The sequence below is a fragment of the Callionymus lyra genome, chromosome 8, assembly GCF_982586985.1.
Source record: "Callionymus lyra chromosome 8, fCalLyr1.hap1.1, whole genome shotgun sequence".
NCBI classification, from domain to species: Eukaryota; Metazoa; Chordata; class Actinopteri; order Syngnathiformes; family Callionymidae; genus Callionymus; species Callionymus lyra.
Window position 1 is genome coordinate 19,001,093 of NC_141825.1, and position 18,334 is coordinate 19,019,426.

An 18,334-nucleotide genomic window follows, 5' to 3' on the forward strand; every position below is an offset into this window, starting at 1 on the left:
GTGGGGCATCTCCCCTTTTTTTCAGGCTGCCCTGGTACAAGACTCGGCAAGATTTATAGACTTCTGTGTTGATTCTTTGAGACTGGATCTTTTTTTCCAGATGTGATATTTCATCGTGTCTGAGGACTTTCAGGTTGTTTTTTTGTTGAATGTGTTTCAAATGATTCAACAAACGATGATGGACATTTCTTCCAAAATAGACTTTTTTCTAATCTCCTTAACTTCAACTTGTTCTGAAGTTGAGAGTTGACCTTAGTGCTCTCAACATGTGTAACTAATAGTTGACTCACTTTCGGCGCGTGTACTATTCCAATGTCAATATTAACAGAGAACTTTTTTTGTCTGCAGAAGCAAACTTTATTGATATAATGTGTAATATACTCCCACCATTAGTGTGGTGGAAAGTCTTGCATTCGTTGATCAAAAGAATCGGTGCAATCTTTGTACTGAACATCTAGCGGAAACATGATCTGGAATCATGAGGACGTGTTTTTGCCAAAGAACTTCTCTCTGGGTAGAGGAGCGAGCCAGGATTTCCTTTCTTGGTAAAGTATGTCTAACCAAGAGACCAAACATCTGTGTCTATGACTTGAATTGAAAAAAGCCTTCACAAAACATCTTTTAACAAACACCTCCCAGAGACAGCCGACTTTAAACCTGTGTATGAGTACTGGGCCACTGATGATGATTGGAATGTGTTTAACAGACTGAGGATAGTGTGTGCTGGAGAACAGTGATATTTGCATTCAACCCAAGACCCCCCTGCTGAATGTGATCCTTTCATCTTTTTGGCCAAACCCCCATAACATGAAGAAGCAAGAGGAAGGCAAATAGGAAGATATACCCCTTTAAGGTTAGAAATCATGCTTTTACTTACTTAAACAAAGAATAGAAATGAGTGTGGTACATCTATACAAGAGTGTAAAACAACATGGAGCTTAGATTTCTTTCTCAATCCCTTCTGAGGCACAGAGTTAGTAAGTAAAGTAAGTAAGTAATATTTATTTATATAGCGCTTTTCCAGACCAGGGTCACAAAGCGCTTAAACAAACAAAACAATACTCAATAAAGTATATACACTTTAAAAATCAAGATAATACTGAGAACAACACAGGAGTTCCAGAAAATCAAGGAAAAGCCTGAACAAATAGAAACGTCTTAAGATGTTTCTTAAAGGAGTCAGTAGATCCATCAAGCGCAAAGAGAGAGGAAGATCGTTCCAAAGCTTAGGAGCAACAGCCTGAAAAGATTTCTCTCCTCTGGTCCTGAGTCGTGTGCGTGGAACCATCAGTAGATTCTGATCCACAGACCTCAGAGCCCGAGCTGGGGTGAAAGGCTGGATCAGATCAGTGATGTAAGGAGGAGACTGACCATGAATAGATCTGAAGTTAGGTAATAGTTATAGCTTCAACCTAGTTTCTCAAGCTGTTATTTCCAAAAAGTTATTATCTTCAAGGTAAAAGGTGGCGTTTACTGCTCTAAAAGCAGGATCTTTGTCTGAATGGACGGAATTTGTCTTGGACGAGAAAAAGAACAGTCTGGAGTCAGCAATATAAGTGTATTGATGAAAAAGCAGATAACAAGAATCTCTGGTACATCAATTCGAAGCTTTGGACACTTTTGCATAGACAAGCCGCGCGGATCCCTCTTGTGCAGAAGTGCTGCAGAGAGTAGTTTCACGGCATCTTGAATACAGTTTTTCAGGCAGTTCTTCAGGAATCAAGGTCAGGTTCATGCATAGTTCAGAAGCACAGATTGTACCTGGAGCAACATTGTTACTCAAATGTTTGTATATCCAGACCTCGTCAAGTGAAGGTCCATGGGATACACGATTCTGCAAGATTCCCACAGCTTGGGTGCTGACATAAACAAAAATTCCATTCCAACTTATGGATGAGACAGACAATAAGTGCTATTTTAGGTGACACCAAAAGTTCCGCTCCAAATTTGGGTAGCTTTATTTAACGTCATGGAAACTGAATTAACGTCATAGATGTTAAAGGTCAGTTACAAGCTCTGGAACCCCCAAGCAGTATGTGCAGTTCCTGAACCTTCACTTTAGGCACCGATTATATGAAGTTTTAAAAGTAACATAGAATATAAGCACAGAATATAAGCAGTGATCAGGTAAAAATATATTATACTCCTTCAGAGATAAGTTCCTGGCACCATTACATCTGGAATCCTCACATTCCATTCTCACACAAGCAGCGATGAAAACACCAGCAGTGATACAATTATAATAATATCATGGTTAAGGAAATTTGATAAACACAATTAAGCTCAAGACTTTTACCTCTCCTGTCCTCAAAATTTCATATCCTTTATCTTAAATGATGGATGTAGCACAAGATAATGCTGACAGGTTTAATATTTAACCAAGTGCTGTCAATCAATGATAAAAAAAATTGAATAAGAGTTGGTTTTGTGATCAATTGAGTATACAAGTATTTACTTGTTAACATGCAGTATAAAAAACAAACAAACAGATTGCTCACCATTAAGACACATTAGCCCCCCGTATTTCTTTCTTTTAAGTGGTAACCTTAGAGAAAGAATGTACCCCAGACAATCATGGAAGTTTAAGGAAGCAATGAGGCTGGAGAGAGCATCATGAAAGATTTTGAACTAGTTAAAGGTTGTCTCTAAATGATGCTGTAGTATGAACAAGAAAAGTCATACAACTCTCAAGTTTTGATATGAACACAATACAATATCTATAACCAAATTTGTATTAAATTCTTAATAAATATAAATCAAAGGTTTGGGGCCCTTTTTTGGTCACCATGGAAACTTTTCCTTTACTCTGGGTCCATAAGCTGTTTGAACAAAACAGTAGTTATTTGAGAATAAATATATATATTAATGACTAAATCTTTAGCAACACATGAAAAAATGTGCTACACAGACCATCATATGCAATCACGCTGCAGTGCTACAACTCACACACTCTCAAAGTTTATCATGTGTTTAACTAGATAGCGCATTCATCTTTTTTGTTTGTTCCACTTATCATTAGATGTAAACAAGGACAGCCGTGATTGATACACTTTATACATTCAATCATATCTGACAACTTAAGTCCATGCAGTTTGCTGGAAACCCTTTCACACTGAATACAGCTTAAAACAATAGGTGAAAACAATGGTCACTGAATACTGTACTATGCTCTCTGGACTATCATCTTTAGAAACTAATCAACTTCAGAGAATCCTTATCAGCACTCTCTGGGTCAAGAAAAACACAGGACCATTTGCTTTTAAATAATTCACAGCCTTCCCCCCGATGACCACAGAAGGGATGTTTGAGAAGTTTTATGGCTTGGATGGGCAATAAGCTTACGTGTGTCTCCACACTATCACTGTTCAGCTGTTGGGGTCAATCTATCCAGCAGCGTCAGTTATTTGTGACAAACAGGCCTTTTGGAGGGTCTGTGAAACTCTGCACCTCCGCTAACAACAATAACAGATGCAACCAAAGCAATGTGTGTCTTGCCAAGGAGCCATATCTGACCAAGTTGTCCTTGATGCAACTCATCGAACTGTCTTAAACTTGTGTAATGAAATGTACATGTAAGTGAATAGAGCAATGTGCAAGGTGTTTTAAGTTACTAATATGAAGGAAGAAACCAAAATTAAATGCATGAACTTGAAATAATCTTCAAGATAAGAATGAATCATTAAAACATTCATTTTGCTAATACTTGCCATGTTTGGATTTATTTTAATATTTTAATGTATTGTGTTTAATTTTCCTAAGTGATGGCAAAAGAGGTGACCCCCCCCCCCGAAACGTGAATAGTATCCGTTTTACGCGTTTCTATTTTGGTGTGATTAACAGTCGATCTAAGAGGCTCTTAGATCAGTAAAGAAAATTTCATCACGTTATGTAGTGCTTCAAAATTTGAGGTTAATTAAAACTGTAGGGTCAAAAAGTGTAAATTAATAAATATACAAGATCCGTTCAATTAAACACTTATTTTAACTTAACCCTATAATCACTACAATACATACATGCCAACGAAACGATCATTCCGACACATTACCTTACCCTTGGTTCATGTGCTAATGAGCAGGAGTGTCGTTACCTCACTAGATTTAGATGATCTAGATGTAAATTATATACCCTACAGCAGTGGTCACCGACCAACACCGGTCCTCGACAAATGTATTACCGGGCCACACAGAAAAAACCAAACAATGTATATCATTTATGCTCTATTGATTATTGCCGTTTTGAAGGTGTTCGTTTTTGAAAAAAACACATGGAATTGTATCTGGAGTAACATTAGCCTGTGACGTCGAGACATTTGTTTAGGCCAAGCTCAAAATTCTAAGACATATAAACCTGTAAATGTTGTGGCGTAAAGGGTTATTGGTCCAAGATCACTGACATCATCCTAGAGGTTTCTCCAGCCAACGTTACACACACACACACTGAGAGATTGGGAAAACAGTTTATATAATGACATTAGGAAAACAGCTTATATAATGAGATTGGGAAACATCTTGTGAAATCGACCTGGCCGAGTGTCCAGAACCCCAGGACCCCACTGTGTCCGGTATAAAGTCAATGTGAATCCTGTAATCCTGTGAATCTGAAAATGATGATGCTGTGATGACCGTACGGATTGCTTTGTGACTTACCTGCTGGGCTTCGACCCACAGTTAATAAAATCCATCATCCCGTTGACCTGGTCTGGGTTCACTAATTTCCAGTCGACAACCTCTTGGTTCCTTCTTCAATATATACTAGTGGAAAATATTTTCATATGAAGGTTGGTCCTTGAATATAATGCCGACAGTAAACTGGTCCGCGAGTTATGTTGGGGAAATCTGCTCTACACAATACAGTTTAACGCTTTTGAACACCCAGGAGAATGATAATCTGGGCCAGCAGATGCAAAAACATGGACCTAGGATGACCCTGAGAGTAATTTATGACCCCTGTGGGCTGGAAGAGTCACTTTTTACTGCATAAAAGTGAACTGTGAAAAAGTCCAATTTGGCTTTCTTACCCAACGGACATGTTGTTATAAAAATATTATTAAATTAATTTATATCGATTATTTAAGTGTAGTTTCAGTCATTCATTTTGATACTCTTACATTACAAATTTACAATTTTAGTAATGTAAAAACAGGTTCTTTCTCTGAATGAAGGAATTTTTTTGCGGATGAGGTAAAGATAAGAGTTGATAAGGCGAGCTCAGGGAGGACGGAAACCTCCTGTGGAGCAGAAGGGCAAAATCTTGATCTTGATAAGAGCATTAGTGTATTAAAGAAAAATATAGGATCCAAGAATCTCTTATACAACAATCGGATCTTCGGACACATCTATGAAAAGTGGCACCTTTGTGTCTTTCCCACAGAACTTTCTTTTGCCTCCTTACATACTGTCTTGAGGGTCATTGTTTTCCCACACTAGGATATGATGTCAGTGTAGGAGGTATAATGGCAGGTGCTCATACACAGATATCAAAAGCAAGACGTCCTCCCAACGAAGGCTCAAAGGAGGCACGTTAATTAAAAAGAGAAAACAGCAAAAGGAGTGCTCTGTCCTTTTCTTCTGAAGGTCAACTTGAACTCTAAGGTTGGAAACATCTGAGAGTTTCCGTAAGGCAAGGGTTCCCCATACTTTTCAACCCGCGACCCCCAAAATAACATTGCCAGAGACTGGTGACCCCCACTATCCCCGGATGTGACTGAAAAAATATAATAAAATGTGAGGCACAGACACAGGTTAAGACCCATGTGGCAGGAGGAGTCATGGGAAGTCTTGTTTGGGTCATTAAAAACGACCCCTCAGGGTAAAGGAATATGTTTAGATGTACAGAATGAATGAATGTGTTGTTTCCGACATTCAATCTGTAACATGTGGATCAGTATGATATTGGTGTGGCAGAGCACATGGCTTTGGCAATATATTGTAGAAACATTTTAGATACATAGTCTTTTGTCCTCTGCTTGAAAGACCAACGTGCAAGTTTTTCAAGACCCCATCCCACTTTACAATGTGTCAACCTGTAAAATACATATACAGTATATACCAAACTTTACAGTGTCCTGATGCTCTCTGGGTTAAGCAAAACCTACAATGCCTTATGATCCGTCCACCTGTAGCCCAGCCGATTATCACACCTTCCTACGCTCACATTAACACATGAAGTAGTCTACATGGCAAGACGATCGCTCATTATCATTTCCATGATAACTGCCGTCTCTTATGCTCGACACTTAGATCTGCTCACAATGACAAAAGAAAGAGATTCAATGTGTATATTGTTGTTGAACATCCTTGTGTTAAGGCAATGATAACAAGTAAGGTTAAAGGTTGGGGAAATAGCCAAGGAGCCTCTCAGCATGGGATATAACTTTGATTTTTTTTAAGCTGTGTAAACGCAACTAAATGCTACTTGAAGTAAGTAAGTAATGGTTATTTCTAGAGCGCCTTTCTAGACCAGGGTCATAATGAGTAAAATACATGTGCGGGTCTTAATCATTAAAGGGGATATTCTTTAATTAATTCATACAAATGTGCTATACGTGCTATGCTTATATAACTGCAGTGCTATGCAACATTCTGTTTTCTGGAAAACTACTGTGAACAAACACACGAACATTGCGACTCAGCCCCGACACTGCACCGAAGGATCCGAGGTCAACGAGAGGAACCTCCCTGTTTAACAACCATCGGCATGTCAGTTGATAACGGCACCCTGGTAACCGTCAGAACAGGAACATAACAATTCGACTTGGGGCTTGCCACCGAGAGACACCGATGGACCCACCCGTAAGGAGGAGACTTGGGGCTTGACACCGAGAGACACCAATGGACCCACCCGTAAGGGGGAGCAACGGCGAAGGAAGGATCCAAGTGCTCCAACCAGGCCGCGTATCGCTAAACAAAGACCGCCTGCATCTTTGACTTTGACCAATGTAAATCACAAGATTCTCGTACAAACGAGTCTGCGCACTCTGCTTAGGTATCCTTTTTGGAACATCAGCTCACCTGAGAGGTTGTTCATTTTGTTTTTAACCTTTTAAAATTCTCCGACTGCCTGATTTCCAAATTCATAACAGTCACAAAGCACTTTAATAATAAAAAAACAATACACAATCTCTTATACAACAATCGGAGCTTCGGACACATCTATCAAAAGTGGCACCTTTGTATCTTTCCCGCAGAACTTTCTTTTGCCTCCTTACATACTGTCTTGAGGGTCATTGTTTTCTCACACTAGGATATGATGTCAGTGTAGGAGGTATAATGGCAGGTCCTCATACACAGATATCAAAAGCAAGACGTCCTCCCACTGAAGGCTCAAAGGAGGCACGTTCATTAAAAAGAGAAAACAGCAAAAGGAGTGCTCTGTCCTTTACCTATTCTTCTGAAGGTCAACTTGAACTCTAAGGTTGCAAACATCTGAGAGTTTCCTTAAGGCAAGGGTTCCCTATACTTTTCAACCCGCGACCCCCAAAATAACGTTGCCAGAGACTGGTGACCCCCACTATCCCCGGATGTGACTGAAAAAAATAATAAAATATGAGGCCAAGGTCACAAAGCACTTTAATAATAAAAAAAACAATACACAGTTAAAACTCTATACTATAAAGGGTCAAGACACATAAGACAAACACAGGAGTCTCAGAAAATCAGGGGAAAGCCTGCACAAATAAGAATGTCTTAGAAGGGTTAAAAGTTTTTTTTAATTTATTTAAGGTAAAAATGATGTAAATTCGATTGTGTACGGAATGACAAGGAAAACAAGTCAGACTTCCCTGACTCCCATCATACAGACTTTTGCTGATCATTGATTCGTCAGCCTGCTGAGAGGATTCTGACGTCACATCGCCAACATGAGGGAGTGGGTTCCCGGGGCGTCATCCACGGGAGCGTTTGTTGGATCGTGCAGCGACCCAAGTTAACACGGGGTTCCAAGCTGGATACTTGAGTTTACTCGTCTGGATTATTTTTGCCTTTATTACCTACACATGTGACCGTGGAACTCGCTTCGGATGCGTCGAATTCGCTGCTCGCCGGAAACCGTGAGTGAATAAGTTTGTGTTTGGATTTCTGCAAAGCGGCGAAGTATTTTTCAAATGTGAAAGGCTATACTTTTTGCAAGTTTTTATGGCATTATTTCTGTTGCTTAACCGTTGTAAATGCGTGAAATTATTTGCAAATATATACGTGCATCTGTACAGAGATCCACAAATGCGTAACTCTATGTGTAAATGTATAATTTAGAATAACTACGCTCAAATCTATAAACAAGTTAAGCATCACAAACTTCGCTCAAGTTCAAATAAAAATAACTTTTTTTTGCCAACGTGACTTTAGGCAATATTCCAGCCACGGACAAGCAAACGTGTAGCAGGATTTGTAAACAAATGCCTCAGCTGCGATTACACCGTCCCGCCAGTAGGAGGCGGATAAGCCCCCATTCAGCTGGGTAGAGTTGACATGGACACTAAACACGATTGGGCCCCGGACATGAAATGGTAAAAAAAAAAAAAAAATTGTGGCCAGGATATACTGAGTTGTGGCCACAAAATAATTATCTCATGGTATAGATGGATAGATACAACTTTATCACTAATTTGTGGATCTCTGTACAGATACACGTATATATTTGCCAATAATTTCACGCATTTACAAAGTTTAAACAACGGTAATAGCCCCATATGTTTTATTCTACTTTAAAAATATTTATACAAAAAACAACAATCAAATGCGTGATTTTAAAATCGCGATGCTGCGTTTTAAATAAACGAATAATACCGTTAGAGCCATTAAAAAACAACTATTTCCTCAAACTTTTACTGTTCAACATCCGTTTGTCTTTCTTTTTTTTTGCGGTTACAAAAAGTAAAAGAAATACAACCCAAAGACATGGAGTTCTCGTCATATGTGTTTGTAAACACGTGCATTGCAGATAAAAATGTAAGTAAGTAACTTATATTTATAGAGCGCTTTTCCAGACCAGGGTCACAAAGCGCTTAAACAATCCAAAATATCTATATATAGATATCTATATATCTATATATAGATATATAGATATATATATATATCTATATATATATGTGTATATATATAGATATATATACTTAAAAGATAACACAGAGAACAACACATGAGTCAAAGAAAATCAGGGAAAAGCTTGCACGAATAAGAAAGTATTTTCTTAAGGAGTCAGTAGATCCATCAAGCGCATGTGATAATAAATGATAGCAGTGACGTGCTGTGAGGTTAAAGGTTGGTGAAGCACTGACTCCTTTAGTATCAGTTTTAGCCAAAAGAGAAACTTATTTCATTGGTTACTGGTTATTTCATATCTCAACAGGCTGCAAATCTGTGAAAGAAATATTGCTTTATTACAATATAAATGTGTTTTAAACTGCTTACTAAGCTGTCACAATATTAATGTGTTTGCCTTTCCATAATGCATATGACTAATCTACCACAATGAATATGTTTCGCTTTGCCACAAATGCATACGTGTTCGAAACTGCTGATTGCCTTAAGCAAGAAACTGTTGCCTGTTTTGACCATGTATTTGTTTGAAACTCTTCACGGGATATAACCAATTTAAAGGGTTCAACTAAAGGGCACTAATAAGTATACCCACATATAGGGTTCAACTAAAGAGCATAGATGAAAACATTAACCAAGTTGGGAGTGGGGATGAGCATAAGATCTCGTCATGAGAATATGCACAACGACCTTGGCTGTTATCCGAAAAGTACCAAGAGGTACCATGACTAACAACTTTGTGTGCTTTTGATGTACTACTACGAGTAGTACTACGAGTACTAGTACTACGAGTACTCATACTACTACGAGTACCTGTAGTACTAGTACTGAGAGTAATTCATAATAATAATAATTTAATTTAAAGTGTGTTATCACAACAAAGTTATCTGAAGACACTTTACAGTTGAAGTAATACTACAGTGGAGAAAGTAAAAACAGATGAATAATAAAGTACAGTGTGGCTGGAGCAGGAAAAAGTTCCTTTTAGAAGAACCTGGAGCAGAAGTAAACAGTTGATGAATGAAAACAAGAGCGTCCAGGTTTACTTGTTGAACAAAGACCAAGATGACACGATTGATCAGGTGAAAGCAATCGTGGATAAATGAACACATGACTTCCTCAACCAGACCCTGCGATGGATCACAGATTCACTGATGCACTGAGACAACAATGTTTTTTAGAACCTATGAAGAACTCAAAGACAAAATCAAAAATACAGGAACCATTGCTCAATACTGTTAAGTTGAATCTCAGTGTGTGAAAGAAGAAGAACTGCATTTCCCAGAGTGCACCAGCAGCAGCTGCTTCAGTCATTGTCACTAATGAGCAGCACCTGTGAACTGTGAGGTAATGGAGGGTCTCAGTCAGTCAGAGAGAGAAGACGCTCCAAGTTCACAATAATGGCTTCAGTCTAAAGACGCCAATGGTCGGTGAAATGTTTTCTTTACTTTGATTTAGTGCTTGTTAATTCATTTAAAATATTTGATGAAGTTGTTTAATTTAAATGAATTTAAAATATTTGAATGTTTAATTATTTGAATGAATTCAAAATGTTTCAATGTTTAAGTTAATTTAAAATGAATTTAGAATGTTTAAATTAAATGGATAATTAAAATGTTGTGTTTATCCGTCTTTAAAGGTTTACAACCTAATTACTAACAATCCGAAAGAAAATAAGTGACTGAGTGAAACGTTTGAGTTGTCATTTGGAACCTGAACAAGAGTTGGACTTGACAAGCTATAGGAAAAAATAAAACTCTGTTCATTTCGTGGTATGAACCTCGCTCTTGGTGACTGAGGTCTTGGGTTCAAAACCCAGAGGTGATATGAAACTTTAGTTTCTCTCATTGTGTAGATATAGTTTGTGTTTAGTCTGTGGAAAACTTCTCTTTTATCTCTTCCATTCTTTCTTTTATTCCTCTTCTTCTACCCCATTCATTTCAATGGGGAAACTCTTCAACTCATGTCCAACTCCTTCCAGTTTGACCTACCACTTATACTTTTACGACGAATTCTACTACTTCTTCCAATATTAATTCTACTTCTAATACTACTTATACTTTTACTACTAATTATACTACTACTTTTACTTTACTTCTCCCTTTTACTACTAATTCTAATTCTACTTTAACTATAAATTCCTCTTACACTTCCACGACTACTTCTACTACTAATACTACTACTACTTCTACTACTAATAATAATACTACTACTTCTACTACTAATACTACTACTGCACAGCTACGGCCAGCATTCACACTGCATTTTCTTCTGGAAATGCAATCTTTCTAGTTATGGCTGAATTCCTCTTTTTTACTTTTTTTTTTTTTACAAATGTATTTGATTTATGGAAATCATCCCCCCCACCCCTCGGCGTCCCGCAACCCCCAAGTTTGGGGACCCCTGCCTTAAGGGATGTATTTAACAAGCTTGCCCCTCCTGTGAACCTTCATTTGGAGACAAAAATATCATTAGTAGTATAACTTTAAAATACTATATTATAGTAAAGCACAATTATATCACATTGAAGTATGGGCAGAGTGATAACCAAATGGCTGACCATATATCATTTTTATCATGACCGTATTTATTGTTAACTGTTGTATTTGAGGTCTTGTATGGCCTACTTTTGTAATTATTTTTTACTTTTAATAAATTCCCTGTTTTAACTCCAAATTTCACTCTTCCTTGTGTTAGATTAAAATTATTATATACCTATACGCCTTACTTAAATTAATGCTAAAAGACAATCAAAATATAAAGTATAATTACTTGCTTGATCTTAAGAGTGAGAACGTTTGACACATTTACAATCAACATTTCACTCCAGACTGATTCACACTTCAAGACAAGCTTGAAACAGAATTAAAGATACCACACCGGAAATTTCAAACATCTGTTTATCTGCAAATCACACCTTTTTAATTAAAGAACGGAGCAAGAAGGGGGAGCGAAAGACGTAAGAGACAACAAAACAATTAGGATGTCTCCCAATGGAGGGTAGGTGGCAGACAATTTGGCTGGAAAGGACAAAACCCTGGGCGGAAATTTACATTAAATATAGGTGATGTTTCTACAGATCGGGACCTTTTCTGCCCGGGGCTATTGATCTGTAAAGACCGGGAAAAGTGCGTCCGGTCGTAATTGAAAGCTTGTATTTTCTTTGACTTGAAGCGGCGAATAAATGACCCATTACACACTCTGGACTCACTTTAATCTGTAGCTAAATTCCATGCGCCTGTCCTTCGCTAGACAAACCTGTTTTGTTGTAAAAGTCCACCTTATTTCCTTTCGTTTTAAAAGTCTCTCCGCCTCAATGGAGATGGGACATTGTTTGATGAGGCTCATTAGTGTGTGCCTAAAACTTTGGCTTGTCACTGCGGTTGTATTTTCTATCAGCAAAAGTAAATAAGACCCTTACAAGCATTAAACTTGAATGGTTAAAGACGGACTGTGGAAAATCAAGGCAAATATACGGGAACCGGCCCGCGTCAATAACATGTATCAACGCAGTTTGTGATGGATTGTGCTTTGAGAGGTGGGACTGCCTACCCTGACCTGTCCCTGAATTATAATTTGCAGTGATGTGCACAAGTTAATGGTGTCTTTTTCTCCTTTCAGGCACAACAATTAAAAGGGACTGGAGAAGAAAAAATGCTCCTGGGATAAAATGAATCAACCTACAGGAATGAATACCCACATGCCAACGCTCAATGTAAACAACCAGAATCTTGCTTGCGTGTATCAGAATGGATATCTCGACAACGCCCAATTTAACCAACAAACCAGCTGTCAAATGAACAATAACCAGCAGCAACATCCCACTTATCGGAGCCATAAGGCATTGTTTGTAGTCCAAGGTTCTAAAAGCAACACTCTTTACCGGTGGAATGCTGCTCCTCAAACACCAGCGCAGATGCCGGATCCAGGGAACACTGGTCAAACATTTCAAGGCCAAACTGGATTGGCGGGGCTCTTGATGCGGCAACAGCCTGTTGCGTCAACTCCACAAGAAGCCATTGTTCAGCAACGCTACGTCAATATTCAAAGTCAAGCCCCTCCTCCATACCCAAGAGCAGCATCTATTGCACACAACATCCAAACTGCAGCTACACAGTGTCACCAACCAAAAAAACCCTCGAATGCAGTTGGTCGCTACAGACAATATCTTCTGCAAAGTAAAAATTCGCCAGATGCCATTTCATTTCCCAGAAATATTATCCAAACTTTGTACTCAAATCCCAAATCCCAGAGGCCAGCTACCAGTCAAGTCGTTGCAACAAATCCCACCAGCTTCACACATTCATACAATAGCAATAGCAAAGCCACTTACCAGCAGAACTTGGATGTATACACGCCTCAGTTGAATCCTGCTGCAACAAAAAAAAGCTATCAAACTAATCAAGATCACTCTTCTCTCACTTGGTCTAACATCTCTCACAATCAAACCCCCCTTCAACCCCAGAACAATTCAATTATCACTGGATCTAACGTCTCTCACAGTCAGAACCCCTTTCAAACCCAGAACAATTCAACTATCACTGGATCTAACATCTCTCACAGTCAAGACCTCTTTCAAACCCAGAACAATTCAACTATCACTGGATCTAACATCTCTCACAGTCAAAACCTCTTTCAAACCCAGAACAATTCAACTATCACTGGATCTAACATCTCTCACAGTCAAAACCTCTTTCAAACCCAGAACAATTCAACTATCACTGGATCTAACATCTCTCACAGTCAAAACCTCTTTCAAACCCAGAACAATTCAACTATCAGAGGATCTAACATCTCTCACAGTCAAAACCTCTTTCAAACCCAGAACAATTCAACTATCATTGGATCTAACATCTCTCACAGTCGAGACCTCTTTCAAACCCAGAACAATTCAACTATCACTGGATCTAACATCTCTCACAGTCAAAACCCCTTTCAAATTCTGAAAAAATCAACAGAGCTGTCAGAAATGCCCTACAATACCACTCCTGCTTCTCTTACAAGCAGGGTCGTGGCTGTCGTGCAGCCCATGTTAGTAGTTGACCACCCGCCCACAGCTGACTCTCCAGAATTTGACCAAATAAAAAATAGAAGGCATGATTTAATTCCAGAAGAATCTCAAGTGGAAAAATCTAAATCTGTGGTCACAGAAGACCTAGTTGGATGGGAACGAACCAAGGATGTTGATACCCTTGTTTCAACTGAAGACAAATTGGCATCTGAAGTAAAAGACAGCATGGACAAAGACAAGATGTTGAACCTGAGCTTGCTCAATACGCCAACACAAACTTGGACAGTTACAGCCTTAGAAAAACTGTTGGCAAACACCTTTGAAGAACCAACGAAAAGGGCAGAAATTCCCTGTGTTTTAGAAGAAATCGTCAATTTATATTGGGGTGGCAGCTTTTTGTCGCTGGTTGATCATCTGAAAGAGCAGAATATTCAGAATTTGTCTGAAGAAATGTTGGAATTCTGCTCTCAACACCTAAAACCAGATACTGTCATCTGCAGACTTTTAGACAGCCATTACCTTACCCAACCGGAAAGGTTCCGCGTCTTAAAGGAGAACGAGGCTTACACAGAACCACAGTATACATCGTCATGGTTGAACATGAATGCAGATCTTGATGACATTGACAAAGAGTTTGGCTTTCCACCAAACTGTTTTAAGGTCAACAAGGAGCAAACTAAAACCACAGAATCAAGCAATTATTTGGTCAATGCCCCAAGCGAAAACAAGGAAAGCTCCACTGATGAAATGGGTTATAGCACTACAGGTGAATCGGACCATGCAGATGTTGTTGACCAACCCGATAATGGACATTTGGAGGAGTCTGCGGGATGCATGGATAACGATGACCCGTTTTCCTCTCTTTGTATAGAAATTTTGTCACCAAGCATGGCTAAAGCTATACACGATGGGACAATAGCAGAAGACACCGAGCAGGTTAAGTCTAACGAAGAGGTGGTAGAACATCAACAGCCCAATTGGACGGAGGAAATAGTAGACACAAGTGAGGAGATGGAAGTGCAGCCAATAGAGCAGATCTGCTGCTTAGAAAAGTGGAAGCAGTTATTTAAGTGCTCTGATGAGTCGAAGTGCACATGTGATTGTAAGTCTCCCAAAGAAAATACAAAAGAAGGCAAAGAGAACATCAATGAGGCTAAGCAAATGGACGGATGCTTTGAGTTGATTGAATGGCCTGATATAGAAGAACTTTTTGATATAAGTGATACAATTGACATCAGTGATGATGATGACCATTTTCCAACACAAGAAGCAGAGAAAAAGAGCCTCCCTGAAGCTGAACTGATGATGGATGTAACAAATAATGAAGTTCCGCTCACAGATTCCCACTCTGGTGAAGTTAAAATAACATCAGTCGTTGGTGGTGTTGCTGAATTTTTGGATCAGATTTCAACCACTCGGTCATCCCAAGAGGAAACTCCTTCAAATGCCTTGCATGATGAAGAAGAGTCCTCCACGCCTCACAAGGAGGTTGGCATGCCAGAGATGCAATGTTTTCAGGTTAACCCGGAAGAAGCTGAAGCCACGCAAAGGTCTTCACCAAGTGATTTGCCATCGAAAAAACAAATTGAGTTTGGCTTTTTGCCGAAGCACTGGTTTCAAGTTCCTGTGGAAGAAACTGAAGACGTTGAAATTCCTTCTCCAGACGATGGGCAAGAGAAGAAAACACCTCCGGCATCTCCGGCTTCAGAGTGTAATGAACAAAGTTCTAAAAAACGAAAAAGAAATGATTTGGAAGAAAACGATTCTTTTATAAGCAAATCTAAAAAATCCATGACCCTAAAGCTTCTTTCAAGACGAGTTCAGAAGATCTCACGGTTGAGAAAAGAGGATGCTGAGAAGCAGGTGGTCAAAAACTCTAAATCGGTTCAGCTGGTCCTTTACGGTTCAAAATCAGCAGAAAATCGTGTTGAAAGAAATTCCATGAAGCGCTCCACTTTTTTGGGGAACATTAACATAGAAAAGCCACCAAATGTACTTTTGGTCAAGTCACCCAAAAGCAAAGGAAAAAAATCTTCAAAGAAGCACCAGTCTGATATCTCGCACTCCGAAAGAAACTTAAAAAAAGGAGAAAAACGACTGAAGAAGCAAAAGAACATACTCCATCACAATAAAGACACCAATGATTGTTTGCCCAATAGGAACTACTCCCAAAAGCAAAGCCCTGTTATTGATTCCAACATGAAAGTGCAAGTTCCCAATAAAGAATGTAAAGAACACACCAGTGAGCATAAAAAACATGGCAAGAAAAAGGCTGTCGATTTTTCCAGCTTAGAAAGTGGACTCAAGAGAGCGGAAAAACGACTAAAGAAACTGAAGAAGAAGGCGGCCCTTTCAAATTCACACATGCTGAAATGTTCTGTGTTAACAGAATCCTCCTCCTTTAATGATGGATCCAGCACTAGGATGGACAAACCCAAAGCTTGCCGTAAGTTCTATTAGCAATTACATTACGCTGCTAATGCACTGTTTATTGAGCGGATCATTCAAAATGCCTTTTAATTCTGTCTGTCTAAACATTTGAGGTTTTGAGATTTGCTGTTTTGTCACATGTCTATGTAGACCACTGGTTTTTAAAGTCCGTGCCTCTAGGGGGGCGTCAGGAAATTGGAGTGATTGGGGATTGGAATATAATCGAATGAAATAACTACAAATACTTCAACTTTTTGCCCTGAATAAATACTAGATTGTAGCTGCCATCCAGATCTGTGATGATGCCACATTTTTAACCTGGCTGTTTGCATTCGTAGCAATTAGCCAGATAGCATGCACAAAATAAACCGGTTTAAGACTGGAAAAAAGACCAAAGGGGCAGACCAACTGCCATGGAAGATTCTGCTGCTAAAAAAGCTAGAATCTCATGGTCACCTAAAATTCCAATATATAAGACGGCAAGCTTAAAGTATGACTTAACAAATAAAGAAAAAATTGAAAATGGCCACTACTGCTCGGCTTTATTAAGAAAGAAAGAAATGTTGATGTTTCTTTATCTATTTTGAAGCATTTGTTGTATTTTTGCAATTGTGTTTTGGGGGCTTCAATAGGTAGCAAGAGTGAGTAGATAAAACCTGGACAAGTAGAGGTTGCACATTTTAAAAAGATGAATCCAAGCGAGAATAACATATTAGATTTCTGGCTAAGAATCAAAGTTGGTACAACCTATGACATTTGATTGTATTGGTCTTGTTTTTTCTACTCAACTCTGGTACCCTGAGAAAATCTAATCTAATTATTTATTTTCCAGATGGATCGAAACCAAAGAAGCAAGAAAAGCGTGTCACACTAACTGTTGAAAAGAAAAAGGGTCAGTAATATTACTTTTAGCCTATAGTTAAAATAAGCTTAGATGTTCCTTTGACATTGTGTTTCTTATTTTTTCAGGTTCCTGGAGCTTGGAAAACAAGAAGACCAAGTCGTCTGCCACATCCAAGCAGAATCCTTTTATCATGCACTAGAGGAAATATTAAAATATATCTTCGCTTAATAGAAGTGACATTTGCTCTGTGAGCAGTACTCTTGACGCATAAAATACCTCAAAGACGTTTGTTAAAACTGTTCTGTTTACACTTTGAGATGATAACCTGTGAATGTATAAAAGACTTGTAAAGTCACTTTACATTTGTTGAAAATGTTTTCTTTATTTTTGTACATGTAGCCTTTATTTTTTTTATTAAAAGTACCTTTTTATATTCTGAAATAAACCTTTTTTACACAAAAGAAAACGTTGTTGCTTTTTTAAGTTACTAGAGATGGGCTAATGGGGGATTAATGATGGCACGCTTGTTGGGGTTTCACTTCTGGGCAATATATGGTGACCCTCAAACACAAACTGATGGGTTGTGTGGGAATTGAAGTCCGTCCGTTATGCCAGTTTTTAATCAAAAGTTTTATAACTGCTGACTTGAGCTCACCCCACCTGAAAAGAGTGCAGCCTCAGTAAATTTCCATTTCCCTTGTGAAACTTGCATAATGTTAGGTTCTCGACATAAACACCGAACCAGTTCAATCTAGATATGATGGCAATTGCCAGGATGCCGTTAGAGCATCGTGAACTTTCGCACCTTTTTTGATATAAGTGGCACGGTAACACGATCTGACATCTTCATCCTCCTTCTCACAACTCCAGAGTGTGTACTCGTGAGACGCAGCACTTGGTGTAAGTCAGGTCAACAGCGCTGCTTTTTTTTTCTGTTATTAGCACTGCCTTCTCTGTTCTGTTACTTACTTTCTAGTTTTATCAGTACTTTTGATTCAGGCTAATTCTTACAAT

The 18,334-nt window shown here is 38.7% G+C and overlaps 1 protein-coding gene across 1 annotated transcript; it reads left to right on the top strand.

Annotated features, from left to right (window-relative positions):
- The first annotated feature begins 7,902 nt into the window (after positions 1-7,902).
- Positions 7,903-17,786, top strand: LOC148073928 (uncharacterized). The gene is made up of 4 exons (XM_087797977.1): positions 7,903-8,047; positions 12,657-16,492; positions 17,309-17,368; positions 17,446-17,786. Exons 2-4 carry the CDS (start codon positions 12,706-12,708, stop codon positions 17,517-17,519), a joined length of 3,921 nt encoding a protein of 1,306 aa, XP_087654103.1. The 5' UTR covers positions 7,903-8,047; positions 12,657-12,705; the 3' UTR covers positions 17,520-17,786.
- Positions 17,787-18,334: the final 548 nt, after the last annotated feature.

Excerpts from the sequence above, each read along its gene's own strand:
- LOC148073928 (XM_087797977.1), top strand. The coding sequence starts at position 12,706 with ATGAATCAACCTACAGGAATGAATACCCACATGCCAACGCTCAATGTA. Across the intron at positions 16,493-17,308 it reads GGACAAACCCAAAGCTTGCC|ATGGATCGAAACCAAAGAAG; the intron begins GTAAGTTCTATT and ends TTTATTTTCCAG. Across the intron at positions 17,369-17,445 it reads AACTGTTGAAAAGAAAAAGG|GTTCCTGGAGCTTGGAAAAC; the intron begins GTCAGTAATATT and ends TTATTTTTTCAG.